Raw genomic sequence first — 19488 nt, 5'->3', positions numbered from 1 at the left:
TTTTCTGGCAGGTGTGAGTTGTGAAGTCTTACTTTCCTATCAATGTCTGAACCAATCAGCTGCAACAGCTCAGACTTGCTGGAAAATTTTGCTTGCAAATGTAGGACAGCGAGGTTAGGGAATCACCCAGCAATAATAGAGAATCGCTCAGAGTGTTCCTTTAAATATTAATGACCTCATTGTAATAAATTTGCATGGCAGAGTCTGAGACTGCTAGGAAGCTTGGAAAAGATCATGGTAAGCTGTTTTGATAATCCACCGCTAAAATATATGAACACTAAACCATCTTGGACCTGTTTAGTGACCACGTTAAAGTTTTAAGACTCTTCCCCCTAGTTTCTTGCTCCTACACTGTCAGAGATGATATTTCCAAAGCAGTGTCGATGAGAATATATATGCACCTCATATCTTCATCAGTCCAATTTTTTATATATATGCTTTTCACAGACTCCTAGTTCATTACTAAGTGCTCGGTCAGCTTTTCAAATGCAATTTTCAATTGTCAAAGAATCATCACTTATCTTTGATCACATCAGGGGAGTGTCGTTAGCCAACATGAATTCATGTTTTGCCCTACTTACTGTTTCAAGGCAATGTCCCCCTAAGAAAAATAGCTTTTAGGCAGCACACTCGCATATATATGCATGTGCACTTTACATGCATATATGCTAGTATTCTAAACATTTAGACACACAATGGGTGTGTAAATGTTAGTGCCTAGTTTATAGAATTTTCCTTCATATGCCCAACCATTTGCTAGTAGAGGCTCTGAAGTCTACTTCTAAAATCTGTAGAATGTCAAGTAGGTTTAAAAGAATACTAACCAAGTCACCCTGTACATTCCCATATTAGGCAGCAGTCCATAAATAGTTTTTTCATCATTACATCCAGACATGGTTAAAACCATGATTAGCTACTTCAGATATTTTGCTAAACATTGAGTATTTGTGCAACCTCTTAAAATTAAAACAAACCATTTCAAACTGAAAGGATCAGAAGTAGAAACATAAGTTCACACATGCTGTAGAGTTAAATCAGGAGTAGATCAAGTTTTTATATACCATGGAACTTGCTGGTTACATTAGTTTAACTGGTCAATGAGCATAACTGCAAAGAAACCTATGCATCATAAAATCGAGATCATAACAGATATTTAATAGATGCTCAATCTGCCTCTCATATCTTCCTTCATATTCAGCAAATAGACTTTTCAGGATATTACTAGTGAATATGCATGGGATAGATCTGCAAAACTGCCTCCAGTTTCAGCTTGCAGGGAAACTCAAAAGACACTTGTACTCAACCCTAGGCAAATGAAGATTGCCATATACTGTATGTTACTCATTCTCTATCCTCTTCGTTCATTTCTCCAGGTCACAGGGACATCCCTAGATGAGAAAGTCTTACCTGATTGGGCATGAAATCTGGGAACACCAGAGAGGAAGAGATAAAGGGCCACCAATAATGGCAAAGATTGGCATTTCCTCATTTTGGCTTTTTTCTCTAAAATACCATATGAATAACCTAAAATGGAAACAAAAACATGGAGTATAAATTCAGGTTTACTTCTGAAGAACATCATTGAAACACAGTGAGATAACTTTGTATATAGGACCAGATTCAATCAATGGTGCCCAATATTAGGTGCCATTAAAATCTGTGCTGTTATTTCTATAATGGTCGCTTAACGCTAATTAACCTTTATGATTAACATTTAGCACAGGTTTCCTCACTAACTCTGGGCACGAGACCTTAGGCCTGCCAAAACATGGTGTAAATCCTCATGCCCAACAGGTGACAGTTAGGTATATTTTCACTCCATAAGATGCATCCTGGATTTAGAGGAGGAAAACAAGAAAAAACACATTCTGAACCAAATTGTGTACTAATATTATACCAGGCTCTGCACCCAGCCCCCCCCCCTACACTCCCTGCCAGGCTCTAAACCCAATCCCACACAACTTGCCAGGCTCTGCATCCTGTCTCTCCTCCCTGCCAGGCTCTGCACCCTGTCCCCCCAGTATCTTTTAAAATCCCCCCATCGTACCTTTTAAAAATACCCCTGTACCTTTTTAAACCCCCCCCCCCCAAGTAACAAAAGATTCTAGAACACCAAAGAGTATCAAGATTCCGGGCAGAATCTCAAAGAATAGCAAGATTCCTGAACCCCAAAGAGTAGCAACATTCTGTGCTATTGATCCAGGGCAAACAGTCACTTCCCCCATGTCTTTTTCAATAACAGTCTATGGACTCTGTCAACCTGTTCCAGGCATACAGCAAGAAAGAAGGGAGAGTCTGGAGTTGGTGGTGGAGAGAAGGCTCAATACTTGCATTATTATAGAGTCCAAATCTGGTCTCTCTGGTGGACCCCTTGCCCATACGTCCATCATGTGGTCTCTCTGGTGGATTGCCCACCGTACCTTTTAAAATACAGCTTATAGCCTGGTGGACCAGCGGTTTGTCAGCTGTCAGGAGCGAGTACTCCGCGCTCCTACCTGGGCCGTGCTGCTTTCTGAATGGCTACCATCAGTTCTCACAGGACTTGTGAGAACTGGGCAGCCATTTGGAAGGCAGAAAGGCCCAGGCAAGAACGTGGAGAGCTCGCTTCCAACGGCCGACACACTGCTGGACCACCAGGCTATTAGCTGCATTTTAAAAGGTACGGCGGACGATCTACCAGAGACAGCACATGATAGACGGACAGACGGACGGGCGGGCGGGGAGGCATTTTAAAAAAGCCTATTAGGTTTTTGTCTGCAATATTTCTTCTGGCTGGCTAATGAATTCTGTTAATTGCTAGACTAATTGGTATTGGGGAGATGTTATTCCCTGCTGCCTTCCCGTTTATTAGGAGCAAGGTTATCAGTAAGATAGTATGTATTTGTTTTTGCGGTATTGTTTTGATTGTGAAAAATAGGAGGCTTGGTGGCTGGTGAGTGTTGTGACAACTAGGGATCTCTGATGAGCGCAGCAGACCACCTGGGTTGTAACAAAATACTCACCTGGCGTTCTAGAATCTTTAGCTTTGGGAACCCTTTAGGCCTGGCAGCAGCTATGCTGTGGTTAAACCCCAATATTTTGGGTAAGAATTTCCCTTTCCAGCAAAAAGAAGGAAACTTCCTCCAAAGATTCAAGTTCTTAAAAGATTTATTATTCTTGGCCACTGGCCAGGCTTCGTGTTTGGGTTCAAAGCACCCTGTTTCTCACAGAACAATTCAACTGTTTCCAAAAATAACACAAACAAAGAATTCCAGCCGTAAACACAAAAATATAACTTTTCCTCTAGTAACTGGCTAACAACTGCCTCAGCTGTTTGCAATTAGGTAAACTTCCAAAGATCTTAACCTCTTGGCCAGCACTATGCCAGGTACAGACACTAGATACAGAGAGGTATAGTATAGCAATACTTTCAGGCAGGTTCTTAAGATAGCTAGTAGCAATGACTTAATCAAGGTATCTTGCCCCTGGTAGCAAAGGCTTAAGATTTCTTTTTTGTTGTTTTTTATTGAAGCCCCCCAAACCACCTCCAGAATCCCCTAGACCAGGGGTGTCCAATGTCGGTCCTCGAGGGCCGCAGTCCAGTCGGGTTTTCAGGATTTCCCCAATGAATATGCATGAGATCTATTTGCATGCACTGCTTTCAATGCATATTCATTGGGGAAATCCTGAAAACCCGACTGGACTGCGGCCCTCGAGGACCGACATTGGACACCCTTGCCCTAGACCCACTTATCTACCACCCCAATGGCCCTTATGGCTGCAGGAGCCACTTATATGCCAGTAAAAAAGGGTTTTGGGGGTGTATAAGGGAGTGCATATGTTTAAGTACCAATGCAGTGATTACAGGGGCTTATGGGCATGGGTCCTCCTCTCTATGGGTCCCTAACCGACCCCCAAGATGATTTAAGCTGCCTCTGTGCTGGACGACTAGGCTTTCTTATGCCAGGTGGCCAGGTGATGATGGTCTAGAGGCTGAATTATAAAGTTGTGATTAATATTTTTATGGGGGTGGGGGGGTCGGTGATCACTGGGGTAGTGTGTGTGGGGGGTCTGTTTTATGTGTCTGCAGTGCTTATCTGGTGACTTTAGGTGGGTTTTTTTGTGACTTAGACCATGGGCTGTATAACTTTCGGTTATACATGCTGTACGATTAAGTCTAAGCCAGCCCATGTCCCGCCCAACTCCCACCCTCGACACTCCTCCCGAAATGTCCCATTTAGCTTTGGTCGTTCAAGGCCTTGGTCATTTAGAAATACATCCAAAACCTGTTTTTATTATCGGCATTTGGACGTATTTGGGAAATATTTGTCCAAGTGCTAACAGGCCGGTTTTTGGATGTTTTTCTCTTTTGATTATGAGCCCCTAATCTCCTCCATAGTGATTGAAAACTGTCAACCAAAATAATTTAACCTAAGAGGTCCTTTATCAAATTGACTTCAGAATTGTTTTAATTGAATTGAATAAAACCCCCACATAATCCTTATTTTGAAATGTAATCAAGCATTTGCACGGGAACTTTAAGAAAAAGGTTCCACCAAGATTCATCACCTTAGACCTTAAAGCCAAAAAGGCTTTAAGTCTGAGCTGAGTGGCTCTTGCCATATCAGGAAAAATTTGAATCTTTGCTCCACGTTTCAAGGGATCTTACATGCAGGCAGCTTTTTGCCCAAAGAGTTTTTAAATAACTGTCTCTGGTTTAAGTGAAGCAAAAGGTACAAATATCAGCTTCTCAATCTTGCAGTCCAACAGTTTGTAATCATACAAAGAACAGTTCTTAGACACAGGCTGGCTCAGCATTCTGAACGGCTTCTAGGCACAGTTGCTGCTAATTAGCTGCCTCTGTTCAAACGTATCTTAAAGCCACAACCTCAGCAAAACAAAAATAGGAAAAAACAAACGTTTTCTCTGAGCTAGTTTGAAAAGACAAAACCCACTAGCTCAGAAACATTACAGTCCATAAGCAGGAAAAACTTCTGCCAGCACAAGATACTTTCTTCTACGAAAAATATTCCATACAAAAACATAGTTCAAAATAATGTCCTTCACACAGTCCACACACTCACTTTTACAGCAGTTGATTCTCCTCAGTTCCACACTAGGTTCTGGTATACTCTCTGCTGTTTGCAAAACCCTTAAGTTTCAAAGTATTCACCTGTCCCAGTCCTCCAGCCTCTCACAGTCTGGCTGGGAAAGCAAATGGCCTCTCTTCTGCTGGGCACTTCCTAGCTCGTACTTCCTCTTCTCTCTCCTCTCTATCTGACTCCCTCACCAGCTTCCATTTTAGGGTGCTCAAAACCACGCCCCCTCTGCCTGGCTGAGGGGGCAGGTGAATCAGTTCTCCAGAGAACTGCTATGTCTGCCAGGAGTCAGATTTCCCTGCTCCTTTTTTAAAGGAACAGCAAGCATTTCAGAAACAAGTCTCCTGCCAGGATTTCAAGGCTCTACACAAGAGTAAAAGCTTTCCTGCAGAACTTTCCCTGTCTCATCCTGGCTATTCCAGAGATAGTCACCACTTGCAAGTTTCAGGGCACTGACCTGGTCAGTTCTTCTGCACTGGAGCTAAACTTTACACATTTCCTAGGAACAAAACCACTGCAGACTGTGAGTTTGTTACAGTGTGAAGCTGTAGATGACTTTGGGGGTTAGGATGGTGCATTTCTTTCATGGTGGTTGTTAGTAGCAACTGACTGGGTTTTGGTGTAATTGTGGGGTGTGCTTGGAGTGAACTGTGTTCTTTATGGGAGTTGGCTTGGAGATCTTTGTGGGGTGGTTATAATTGGGAGAGAGGGGTTTCTGGCTTGGACCTTTTTGGACTGCACAAAGGGCCGCACAAAGGGCCCTTTCACATGGCCCTATGGCAGGCTGGGCCCATCTGTTCATCAGCCCTTAAATATGGCAGAAGAGGAGTAAGATGATCTGGAGTGGGTGGAGTCAGGTCCGATCAGCATCGCTGGAGAGCGGGTCGGGCTGAGGAAAGAAGGACAAAATGGAGGACTCCTTCCTCTGCCTGCAGATGAGTTGGAACAGTGTTCATCAGCCCTTAAATAGGGCAGAAGAGGAGCAGGATGATCTGTAGTGGGCGGAGTGGTTAGAGTGGCTTATGAGCCTGGGTCCTCCTCTCTATGGTTCACTAGCCCACCACCAGACTACTTAAGCCACCTTTGTGCAGCTCTGCTAGGCTTTCTTATGCCAGGTGCTGATATTCCAGAGGCACGTAAGCACATTTTTATTCTGATCTTTGTGGGGGTGCAACAGGGTCAGTGAACATGGGGAAAATGCGTGTGGGTCTTTACTTTGTCTCTGCAGTGGTTATCTAGTCACTTTGGATACCTTATGGGCATTTATACCTGTTTTTACATTGTCTAACTCACAACGTATAAGTTCCGCCAAGGAAGTCTCGTTAAACCTTCGATTATCCCTGCAGGACAATAGGTTTCGGTCGTCCCATATCCTGCCCAGCTCCCGCCCTAACCACTTCTCAAAAACTGCCCCTTTTAGCTCTGGGCACACAGCAGGATTCAGAGGCCTAAAATGTCCCTGGATACGTTCAAAAAACCATTTCAATTATCGGCACTTGGACAATCTGTCTTTTAGATCGGCCAAGTGCCGACTTTGGTGGGTTTTTAAACGTATTTCAGTTTCGATTATGAGCTCCATATTCACCAAGAACTACAAAAAGCATCAGCTTCAGATTTCTTTTAAAGTGACCCAACTCATCATTGTTCTGTTTGGCTGGAGATCTGTAACCAGCTCAACAAACAGGCAATTCCACTGTTCTTATGGGCTATATTCACTGAACACCAAAACATTTAAGATGAAATAATCCACTGTTTGTATGACAAGGTTTGCAAAGCAAAATCCTATTCCTGGTTTTGCTCTTTTATTTGGTTTACTATGGAATTGTCATTTACATATTGCTTCCACTTTTACTGCAGGCATTGTATATAACTGAGTAAAAATGGTAAAAATTGATGACATTATTACTTCAGTACAAGTAACAAATGTTATTTTGTACTTCTTTACAAATAAAAGTAACTAGTTACATTTAATTAGTTTCTGTACAACACAGGCAATTCTTTAGACTGTACTTGCAAAAAGATATAAACAGAAGGCTGGGGACTCATAAATTTTTTTTTTTTAAACGTCCAAAAAGGGGCCTAAATCGGTACTTGGATGGTCAAAAACCAGATCATCCAAGTACCGATAATCAAAGCTGGTTTTAGACGGATCTAAAACCAGCTTAGGCCTTTCCCCTGCCTCTAAACGCCTAGAGCGAAAAGAGGCATTTTTAGAGGAGGGGAAAGGGTGGGAGGTGGGCTGACCTAGACTTAGTCGTACAGCAAGTATAACCAAAAACTTGAGCAGGTTGCCCAGTTGGAACTTATACGTTTTGATTTAAACCAAGTCAAAACAGGTATAAGTTCTGAAAAGGAGCCACCGAGATGACCGCGGCTGCCGTGATCAGCTTAGCGGCCCCGGCAACCTGCCCACCCCCCACAATGATCATGGCAGGAGAGATGCCCAATCTCTCTTGCCGCGATCCACCCCCCACTCCCAAACCAATATTGCAGGAGGGAGCCCAACCCCTCCTGCCGAAGCACAAGCCCCATGACCTCCCCACCCCCCTTAAAATACAGGCAGGAGGGATCCCAGGCTCTCCTGCCCATGGTGACCCCCCACCCCCTTAAAATATGGGCAGGAGGGAGCCCAACCCCTCCTGCCCATGATGCACCCTACCCACAAACGCCCCTGAACCCCTGATCGCTCCTGAACCCTATGACCCTCCAACCATCCACCCCACCCTTGACATCCCCTTTACCCCAACACACCCCCTTCACTTACATTAGTTGGACAGACAGGTCCCAATCCCATCCACCCGCCAGGCCTGCCATCCTCCAAATGGCGGGCCTTAGGGACTGACTGGGCCAGGCACCTAAGGCCCCACCCACAGGAGGGGCCTTAGGCACCTGGGCCAACTGGAATTGACCCAGTTTCCTTAGGCCCCTCCTGTGGATGGGGCCTTAGGCTCATGGGCTGGGTTGGCTCCATGGGCCTAAGGCCCCACCCACAGGAGGATTTGGGGGCAATTGGGGGTTCAGGGGCGGTCGTAGGGGGGTCGTCATGGGCCTCGGAGAGAAAGGAGAGAAATGGGAGAGCTAAGGGCTGAGGGAAGATGGAGAATTGAGAGGTAGCTGAAAATTTAAAAAGAAGAGTGATAAAGAGGGCAAGATTTGAGAGGACAGGCAAAAAAAGAAAAGAAAAAGTTAAGAAAGCTGAATGAGAAAAATCAATATTTTGGAGACAGGCATAAGGAGGGAATGGAATAAGAGAGAAGAGGAGAAAAAATGGACAGCAGACACTGGAAAGAGAATTAGTAGAAGATAGACAAAAAGCAGAAAGAGAAACTGGGACCAAGATGATGGAAAAACAAAATGACCAGAGAACAAAAGGTAGAAAAAGTAATTTTATTTTCTATTTTGTGATTACAATATGTCATATTTGAAATGTGTATACTGTCAGAGCTAGTGTTAGACAGCAAGCGTGAACTAGGATCTAAAAGAGAGAGGAAAAGTCTTTTTTATTTATTTTGTTTGCACCACAGAGCCAACGTGGGGTTGAAGAGGTTGTAACCCTATGTAATGTTATATTGTAACACTGTAAATGTTAAACTGTAACCTGATGAAGGATCTATACTTCTGTTAATACTAACCCCCTCTTACTAAGGTGCGCTAACCGATTAGTGCGCACTAATCGAATTAGTACACACTAAACGCTAACGCATCCATAGACTAACATGCACACATTAGTGTTTAGTGCATGCTAAATTGATTTGTGCGCGTTAATCGGTTAGCGCACCTTAGTGAAAGAGGGCCTAAGTATCTTAATAAAAAATTTGGCCCACGACTTAGCCTATGTTTTGGATTTCAGCTCCTGTTCTAGGCATTTGGGACTTATGAAATTATGGTCAAAAATGTGGTATAAAGTTAGACATCGTGGACCCCACTGGCCTGGACATCCAGCCTCTGAGTTTCAAAAAATATATAATTTCTGGATGTGTGGGATTCACCTTTCGAAAATGGTTATTTTTACACTGCTGACTTTGGACGTCTAGCCCCATGCATCCAAAGTTGGACTTAGATGCACTATCGATTATGGCCCTCCACCATGTGCAGAGGTGATTTGCTTGGAGGTAAAAAAAAACATGGTCTTTCATTATTAAAATAGCTATATATATTCTGGATTGGATACAATTTGATTCATTCTATAGAATTTCCATGTTCTGTTGAGTATGATAAAGATACAGCATTTTAATCAAACTTGTAGCATACAGAAACTAGATTCAATGAGAAAGGAACCTGCAGTAATCTCAAGAACAAGTATTGGTCATCTCACAGTATTAGTTGGTACACAATATTACAATGAAGTAGATTTTATATACTGTATTAGAAAATAATTTGAGAAAGATATTGCTCCTGATTGTAATTGTTCAGAGTATATAATCCTCGAATTCAGTGATATCAATTTGGATTGAGCATCAGGCTGATAAAATATCCACAGTATAGGCCAGTGTCTGGACTCCTTTACCCTATTTTAGGAACAATCTATATTATTTTTGTCCTTAATTTTATAACTAAATACTATGCACAATGGGAAACATCTCAATGCCACTTTCTCTTGTTCCTTGTGTACAGTTTGAGTAAGCATAAAAAGCTGTTACTCATGAATTTATTTTTACAAATTCTCACAAAGTTCCTGTCTCAGAAGATATTTAATTACATTTGCATTGACTTGGGAACCTAAACATGCCAGACTTGTTAAGAAGTCCTTGTTATAATGGTTCTCCCAGATGTCAGCCTGTGCTTTCAGTTCCTGGAACTGAAGGATAATAATCTCCTATGTGTTAACAAAGGGCTTCCAACTTGTTAGCCCTTGTTAACCCATAGGAGATTATTATCCTCCAATTCCAGGAACTGAAAGCACAGGCTGACAACTGGGAGAACCATTTTAACAAGGACTTCTTAACAAGTCTGGTATATTTAGGTCCAAGCTGACAATCCCCTGTGGGCCTCAGTGGTTCACATTCATAATTGAAACTCTAGTTTTTGGTTTTGATCCAAACCAAGTGATGAGTTTTGACTGCAGTTTTGATTTTGTCCAAACTTGTCTAGATAGTTTTGGTAGCAATTTTGGTTCTGGCCAAAACTGAAAAAAGCAGTTTCAGCTAGACTCTAAAATACTCCGTTGCCCAAGACCCATTTCATGCTTCTTGAGTAATGAAGAAGTTGGTGGCATGCTTCAGCCGCTGATACCAGTAACCCTGCACTGATCAATTTATGCTGCTGAACTGAGCACATGAGGGGGTGCCAGTGTCGGTGGCTAAAGCATGTTGCCAACTTCTTCGCTGCTCAGACAGCTTATGAGAGGGCTCGCACAGCAAACTGCTATGACTGACGGGGTTTGAGCATCCCTGTCAGTCATTCCACAAAAGCCACAATTTCGGAAGAGGCCTGAGCGCCCCACTCCACCCATGGCTATAGCTACTGCTTCAAAGAAATGAAGCAAATTGGTGATGGAAGACTTTTTCCTTGGCTTAATCTATGTTGAGCCTGTCCCATTAAACCAGTGGGCTCAAACTCATGGCCTGCCAGGTACTATTTTGAGGCCCTCGGTATGTTTGTCATAATCACAAAAGTAAAATAAAACAGTTTCTTGATCATATGTCTCTTTTGCTATAAATGACAATATTATTATTGAGACAGCCAAAAGGAAAGATTTATAAACTATAAAGAGTTTAACCTCATGCAAAATTGTCATTTCTCTAATAAGACATTAACTATTTTTCCTAGGCTCTCCAAGTACCAAAATGTGGCCCTGCAAAGGGTTTGAGTTTGAGACCACTACATTAAACCAAGTTTGTCTATGTATTCAGTAATTTTATTCTTTTAGTAGTTTCCACTATTTTGTCTGATGCTGATATCAAGCTTACCAGTCTGTAATTACCCAGATCTTCCCTGAAACCCTTTTTAAAAATTGGTGTTGCTTGCCTACCTTCAAATCTTTAGGTACTACAGAAAATTTTGATGACAAGTTATAGATCACTAACAGCATATCAGCAATTTCATGTTTGAGTTCTTTCAGTATTCTGGTTATATACCATCCTTTCCATGTGATTTATTACACTTTAATGTGTCATTTTGGCAAGTTAGGTATTTAAAAAAAACGCTGTCTCAGTATCTGCTGTTAAGGATTCTACGATGTTACATTCTAAAATGGAAATGTTAGAAAATATGCATAGAGCGAGGAATCTCCGCTTGGTTAATTTCCCAGTGACTCACTTATTATCTCCTGAAATTTTGTTAAGGAAATTTTTCAAAGAAATACTGGGATTACCCAATGCGGAAAATTTCCCAATAAATAATTGTTACTATATTCCGCAAAAGAAAATACAATCCGACCAGGAGGTGGACCACCTGGTCACAAACAAAATAAATCTGACAAAGTTTTTGGAAGATACTCAGGATGTGATCCAGAGTAGGTCCACTATGGTAATAACAGGCATGAGTGAGATAGATAAAATGCTAATAATGAAACTTTACTTTAAAAATAGGTTGACAAAATTTTGTGGACATTTGGTTAGAATTTTTCCTGATATCTCAAGAGCTGCGCAACTAAGAAGGAAAGAATTTCTGAAATTAAGAACAAGAGTTTTAGCTCTTGAGGCATCTTTTTATCTAAAATTTCCATGTAAATGTCTTATTAAATTACAAGACATTGAATATGTATTTTGGGATCCTATTCAATTGCAACAATTTCTAATAACTCGAGAACAGAAATGAGTTTTTTCTTTTGTTTTAATGATTCATTACTGAGAAAATTGGAGGATGTAAGAGTTCCAAATAGTAAGGAATGGTCAAGATTCATAGGAATCAAGAACCAATTCTTAGTTTTCTTTTTATTTTTGTTAGTTGAAAAGTAGCATGTCTCCCCCATTGTTGTGGGCTTGAAAAGGAATTTTGTGTTGTATGTATAATCATTGTTAAACTTTGTGTAAGAATCCTTTTTTTCTTTGGTATCATTTGATATTGTAAACTATTAAATTATAAATAATAAAAAATAAAAACATGAAAGAATTCTGTGTCAAAATTTGGTATAAATATCTATCTATATAGAGAGAGAAAGGAGAGTCATTAGAATTTCCATGAACCAATATATACTATTTAGATTGCTATAATGATATGCTATTAACAACTTTATCTGTGTTGCTAATAACAATTACAGGATATCTTTAATTATAGCGACTCTCACAAATTCCCTTAATTGATAATAAAAAACAAATCTTCAACATTTTTAAGAACAAACCAAAACTGCTGTGTCGCTCTTCAATCATTCACTGTTAAACTTTAATGTTACAATATTCTCTTGCACTCTGACACTATACAGTAGTATTTACTAGTGCTGCCCGATTCAGGAAAAAATTTTCGATTCGATTCATCCTGTTCAATCGATTTTTTGATTTGATTAATTTTCCTGCCCAATTGGGTATTGTGTGTGTGTTGGTTTTATGCATTTTTTTTCAAATATCCTGGTGGGTTTATTTTATAGCCTCTTTACCCCCCTTTGCCCTATCCTACCCACACTGGTGCTGTGGTGTAAACAAAATAAACAAACAAAAAAGACATTTCCTCTCTCTGTTAAATCCTAGCTCATGTTCGCGGTCTAGCACCAGCTCTGGCAGGATACACTTTTCAAATCTGACATATTGTAATCACAAAACAGAAAATAAAATTATTTTTTCTACCTTTTGTTGTCTGGTCATTATTCAAATCATAGAAACATAGAAACATAGAAATAGACGGCAGATAAGGGCCACGGCCCATCAAGTCTGCCCACTCCAATGACACTCCCTATCTATCTTTGCGGATAGATCCCACATGTTTGTCCCATTTGGCCTTAAAATCTGGCACGCTTCTGGCCTCAATAACCTGAAGTGGAAGACTATTCCAGCGATCAACCACCCTTTCGGTGAAGAAGAACTTCCTAGTGTCACCGTGCAGTTTCCCGCCCCTGATTTTCCACTGATGTCCCCTTGTTGCCGCGGGACCCTTGAAAAAGAAGATATCCTCTTCCACTTCGATGCGACCCGTGAGGTACTTGAATGTCTCGATCATATCTCCCCTCTCTCTACGTTCCTCGAGTGAGTAGAGCTGCAACTTCCCTAACCGCTCCTCGTATGGGAGCTCCTTGAGTCCCGAGACCATCCTGGTGGCCATTCTCTGGACCGATTCCAGTCTCAGTACATCCTTGCGGTAATGTGGCTTCCAAAATTGCACACAGTACTCCAGGTGCGGTCTCACCATGGATCTATATAGTGGCATAATGACTTCAGGTTTACGGCTGACGAAACTCCTGCGTATGCAACCTATGATTTGCCTTGCTTTGGATGAAGCTTGCTCAACTTGGTTTGCAGACTTCATGTCATCCCTGACATGTTGGTCTCAGGCTCTGGTTGTCTTCTGATAACTTGCTTGCCAGGGTCTCATTTCTTCTTTCTCTGTGCTAACCATCTATCATCCATCTCTGTCCTCCTTTCCATTTCCAGTCCCTCCTCTGGAGGTCTGGCATCTTTCCTTTTTTTCATCTCCATCCCCACAGCTGCAGCGATGGACCCCACCATCCCCAGATCTACCATCTCTCCTTTTCTCAACTACACTTTCATCCAGCATCTCTCCTTCCTTCCCCACCACCCCAGGGTCCACCAGCTCTCCCTTTCTCTTCCCAACAACCCTCCTATTCAGTATCTCTATTCCCCACCCTCTCCATACCATCCCTTGTGTCCAACTTCTCTCTATTTCTGTTCTTTCCCTCCCTAAATACCATTGTCCACCATCTCTCTCCCTCTCTTCTGTTTTTAGACTGATTGTTTTATCCACCCTTCCCCAGTCCAGTATATGCACGTCTCTTTGAACCCCCTCTTCCCTCTCTCCCTCCCTCCCTATGTGTACTTCTACACCAGGGCCCCCTCCACTGAAGGCCTGACCCCCAAAGGCCTGTATGTCCCCCCCCTCTGAAGGCCTGCATGTTCCCGCCCTTTTACATCATGGCAGTGACTCAGGTCAGCCGGTCCCCCTCGCATGCCTCCAGCTCTCAATTGCACCCAGCTCGCGCCTCCAGTGCGTGCGCCTCCAGCTCTCAGCATTGGATGGCTCGCGCTCCCTCCTGTGGTTGCCCTTGTTCAACTGACAGCTGATGCTGCACCCTCCCTCTCACTCCAAAACCCACCCAGCTCACGCCTTCAGCTCTCAGTGGCACCCGGCTCGCAACTCTAGTGCATGCACCTCCAGTTCTCAGCGACACCTGGCTTATGCTCCCTCCTGTGGCTGCCCTTGTTCAACTGACAGCCAACACTGCACCCTGCCTCTTGATCTGAAACCTGCTCGGCTCATGCCTTCAGCTCTCAGCGGCATCCAGCTCACGCTCCCTCCTGCAACTCCCTCCTGCAACTCCCCTTGTTCAATTGACAGTCAACACTGCACCCTCCCTCTCGCTCCAAAACCCACCAGACTCCCCCCCCAACCCTGCCTGCACCTTCCTAACTGACCCTCCCCTTGCCCCCTAAAGCAGGAATGGCAGTGGGTGGCCAGCAAGAGGTAGCGCTATCGCTCCTGCTTTAGGAGACAGGGAAAGGAGGATTGGTCATCGAATAGGCCAGGCTGATTTTTTTCCAAAACAAATCAATTCAAATTGATTCACCCAATTCGAATTGGTGAATCAATTCAAATCGGAAATCGGGCAGCACTAATATTCACATTATGTTGTCATTATATTGAACTCTATAGTTATTCTATTAACATAAGAACATAAGAATTGCCGCTGCTGGGTCAGAAAAGTGGTCATCATCCCAGCAGTCTGCTCCCGCGGTGGCCCTTAGGTCAAGGACCTGAGCCCTAAGTCTAGCCTTACCTGCATATGTTCTGGTCTAGCAGGAACTTGTCTAACTTTGTCTTGAATCCCTGGAGGGTGTTTTCTCCTACGACAGCCTCCAGAAGAGCGTTCCAGTTTTCCACCACTCTCTGGGTGAAAAAGAACTTCCTTATATTTGTACAGAATCTAACCCCTTTTAACTTTAGAATAAAACAATTTTTATTGACATGAAAAAAATTACACGCAGAAATGAACACAGCAACAACAAATGCCAGCACAGAAGAAACAGAGGCAATGTCTTCATAAGCAAAGACAACCAAACACAATCATGTCAAATATTTTTTACCCACCAAAAAAATCCCCAACCACCCCAAGTTACCTCCATCCCCAAACCTACTCCCCCAGCCCCCCCCCCCCAGCCCCCCCATGAAGTGGAATGCCAGGCAGAAAATAGAAAGGCACAAACCAAGTTCCCCCCCAGGGTCTGGGCTCTGATGACCCTAGGGCATTGAAACAAGCGAAGCATCCCCCTCCCCCCCTCAAAAACAGATCCCCTCCAAACCCCCCCTACAAGTCCCCTCCCCCCTTCAACCTCAGAGCAAAGAGATGTCGAGATCCAGAACTAGCCAGGAGAAAGCAACCTTCAAGCCAGGGTATTAAGAAGAAGACCACGTCCCCTAGGAGACAAAGAACGTAAATATGGGTCCCATATCAACAAGAAACTCCGACGACGTCTAAAGGAACCCCCCACCTCACGGGCCTCCCAAAGAACCAACTCATGAAGCTGAGCTCTCCAATGCCAAAAAGACGGAGGAGTCGAGGAGGTCCACTGCTGCATAATACAGCGCCGGGCCAGGAGACACACCTTACGACACAGCCAACGATCATCCGGAGGCAAAGATCGAAAAGCTCCCGGTAAATCCAGCACCACCTGCGCAACTGTACCCTCTACAGACGTCTCCAAAAGGGAGCTCAAATAGGTGACCACCTCAGCCCAAAAGGCCTGAATACACCAGCAATTCCACAAAGCATGTGAAAACGTGTTCGGGTCCCGACCACATTTGAGACACAGAGGCGAAGCAACACCACCGAATTAAAGAGCTGAGCTTGGGTAATATACCCTCTATACAGTATACGAGCATAACATTCCCGCAACACGGCTCCCCGGACTAAACGCGGCAAGCCTACCAGACTCCGGGAGATATTCCAAGAAGCCAGATCCAGATGGAGTTCCGAGGCCCAGCCGTCCCTAATCCTCAGACAGTCTCTAGGGGTCTCAAAGGGAAGCAAGGTCTTATATAAGGGGGACACCGAAGTCTGAAAGGGCTCAACCTGGGCATACAAATCCCGAATACGAGCACCCAACGGGTGCTGGAGGGCCAGCCGGGGGACCATGAGAATATAATGTTTAACTTGACAATAAGCGAAAGTGTCCCCCCAGCACCACCCCAACCGATCCCGAAGATCCTCCAAAGAACGCAGGTCCCCCTCGACGGACAACAGATGTTCCACCAAAAATATGCCCAACTTTTTCCAACGATGAAAATTCGAATTGTCCGTGCCAGGCACAAAACCCGGATTGCCCATCAAGGGCAACAAAGAAGTCACCCACGGGTCCCCCCCAGGCGCCGAACTAAACCCTCCCATGCCCCCCGCATAGAAGCCAAAAGTACCGTACCCCGAACCTCCCGAGGCAAAGCCCCCCCCAGGCATGTGAAGCAAAGCAAGAAGAGAATACGGGGCATACAATGCAGTCTCAAGAGAGGTGGGAGTATATTGAGAGTCTCCGAACAACCAATCCTTAAGGTGCCGCAAAAGACAAGCTAAATTATACAAACCAAAATTCGGGATACCGAGACCTCCCTGCTTCCACCCCCCACCAGAAGACAAAACTCGATGCAAAATCCTCAAGTCTTTTTTAAGGAGACGCAACGGGAGAATCTGGAGCACACAGAGCCACTGGGGAAAAATGACCATACGAATGACCATACGAATCACCCAACAAGGAAAGGGGCAGGTCCCCCCAGCGATCCAACTGCTGCGACGTGTGGTCCAAAAGCGCCCCGATATTAAGAGAATAAAGATGACCAAGAGATGCCGGGAGCTGAATCCCAAGATAGCAAAAGGAATCAGTCGCCCAACACAGCGGAAACGAAGCCCCCCAGTGACCCTGCAAGGCCGGCAAAGTGGACAAAGCCTCCGACTTACCCAAATTCAGGCGAAGACCCGCAAAGTCCCCATATTCCTGGATCGTTTCCAACAACACCGGCAAAGAGTTCTGCGAGTCCGTAAGATGGACAAATAGATCGTCCGCGAAAGCCGCCACCTTAAAACAATGGGAACCGAAAGTAACCCCCTGCACCTCAGGAGTCAGATGGATCGCACGCAGCAGGGGATCTAAGGTGAGTATAAACAAGAGCGGGAACAAAGGACAACCTTGTCTCGTACCATGGGAAATCTCAAACGACGAAGACCTACAACCATTCACCAGAAGAACCGCCGTAGGAGAAGCATACAAGGCCCTCAATGCCGAAACAAAACGGCCCACAAACCCATACTTGGCCAGGGTGGCAAATAAAAAGTCCCAACGCACCCGGTCAAAGGCTTTTTCTGCGTCAAAACTGACCATAAGCGAGGGCTGTTGATGGCGTGCACAAATTTCCAAAGAGGCAAGAATACATCTCATATTCTTCTTGACCGAACGTCCCCTCACAAACCCAACCTGAGCCTCATGAAGAAGCTCAGGAAGTACACAAGCCAACCGATTGGCCAAAACCTTAGCCAAGATCTTCACCTCACAATTGAGCAGGGAAATAGGTTGATAGGATTCCATTCTAGTGGGGTCTCGCCCCGGCTTAGGCAGAACTATAATTTGGGCCAGATTGAGATAAGCCGGCATGGCCTCCACATCCACCATGACATTAAACATAGCCGTAAGTGGCGCGACAATATCCAACCGCAGCAACTTATAAAATTCCGCCCGAAAGCCATCTGGGCCTGGCACCTTCAAAGTTGGGCATTGACGAATAACCAAATCCACCTCCGCTTCTGACAACGGGGCATTCAGCGTCTCCAAATGTGTCGAGTCTAAACCTGGCAAATCCAAAGAGTCCAAATAAAGCTCCCCCAAAAGCCCGGGTGCAGAAGGTTCTGCATATAACTCAGCATAATATTCCCGAAAAGCCTGACAGATGTCCACATCAGCCGTAAGAGGCCTAGAGTCTGAAGTGGTAAGGGCCACTATTTTCTGTCTGCTCTCTCTGTGAGAAATCAAACGAGCTAAAAGACGACCACATTTGTTACTGTAAGCATAAAGACGATATTTGTAATATGCCAAACTTTTAGACGCCCGCTGGTGAAGCCGCTCATTCAAGGCGACCTGCATGTCCAACAAGGCCTGCCGGTTGACATCAGTGGGTTGACGGCCATACGCACGACGAAGAGACCCCAAATGCCGAGACAAACAGAAAATTTCCCGATCCCGATGCTTCCGAGCCTGTGAAACATAACATAATATGACCACGTAGAACCGCCTTAGCGGTTTCCCAAAAAAGAACTGGGTCCTCCCGGTGCTGGTCATTTTGAAAGCTATAGTCTTTCCAACACTCCACCAACGAATCATAGAACTTGGGATCCTGGCCGAGCCAAAGAGGATACCTCCATTGACTGGATTGCGAGGACTGCAACCCCTTTTAACTTTAGAGAGTGCCTTCTCTCTCTCCCTACCTTGTAGAGGGTGAACAACCTGTCTTTATCTACTAAGTCTATTCCCTCATTATCTTGAATGTTTCAATCATGTCTCCTCTCAGTTTCCTCTTTTCAAGGAAGAAGAGGCAGAATTTCTCTAATTTCTCGCTGTATGGGAACTCCTCCAGCCCCTTAATCATTTTAGTCACTCTTCTCTGGAACATTTCGAGTAATACAGTGTCCTCCTTCATGTAGGGCGACCAGTGCTGGACGTAGTATTCCAGGTGAGGTTGCACCATGGCTCGGTATGGCGGCATGATAACCTTCTCTGATCTGTTCATGATCCCCTTCTTAATTATTCCAAGCTTTCTGTTTGCTCTTTTGCGCGGATGGCTTCATTGACTTGTCGACCAGTACTCCCAAGTCTTTTTCCTGGAGGGTCTCTCAGAGTACTGCACCAGACATCCTGTATTTGTGTACAAGATTTTTGTTACCAACATGCATTACCTTACACTTATCCACGTTAAACTTCATTTGCCATGTTGCGGCCCATTTCTCGAGCGTGTTTATGTCCTGTTGCAGGTCTTCACTATCCTCTTGCGTCTTCACTACTCTGAATAGCTTCGTATCATCTGCAAATTTAATCACCTCGTTCATTGTTCCAATTTCCAGGTCATTTATAAATATGTTGAAGAGCACATGTCCAAGCACTGAACCCTGCGGCACCCACTGGTGACGCTTTTCCAGTTCGAGTATTGTCCATTTAACCCCACTCTCTCTTTTCTATCCGCCAACCAGTTTTTGATCCACGTGAGTATTTCACCCTCAATCCCAAGGCTTACAATTTTTTTAAGTAGTTGTTCATGTGGGACCTTGTCA

General features: G+C 44.1%; 1 protein-coding gene across 7 annotated transcripts in view; it reads right to left on the bottom strand.

Moving 5' to 3' along the window:
- The window catches only part of COL6A3 (collagen type VI alpha 3 chain), a 1265605-nt gene that overhangs the window by 1224924 nt on the left and 21193 nt on the right, over positions 1 to 19488 (bottom strand). For all 7 annotated transcript variants that reach the window (XM_033946673.1, XM_033946674.1, XM_033946675.1 and 4 more), the window contains one exon: positions 1408 to 1524. In XM_033946673.1, the coding sequence (XP_033802564.1) occupies positions 1408 to 1489 (82 nt within the window). In that variant the 5' untranslated portion in view covers positions 1490 to 1524. The remainder of the gene's footprint in view (positions 1 to 1407; positions 1525 to 19488) is intronic.

The sequence above is a fragment of the Geotrypetes seraphini genome, chromosome 5 (assembly GCF_902459505.1).
Source record: "Geotrypetes seraphini chromosome 5, aGeoSer1.1, whole genome shotgun sequence".
Taxonomy (NCBI): domain Eukaryota; kingdom Metazoa; phylum Chordata; class Amphibia; order Gymnophiona; family Dermophiidae; genus Geotrypetes; species Geotrypetes seraphini.
Note: the sequence above shows the minus strand (reverse complement) of the source record. Positions and strands in the feature narration are given on the sequence as shown.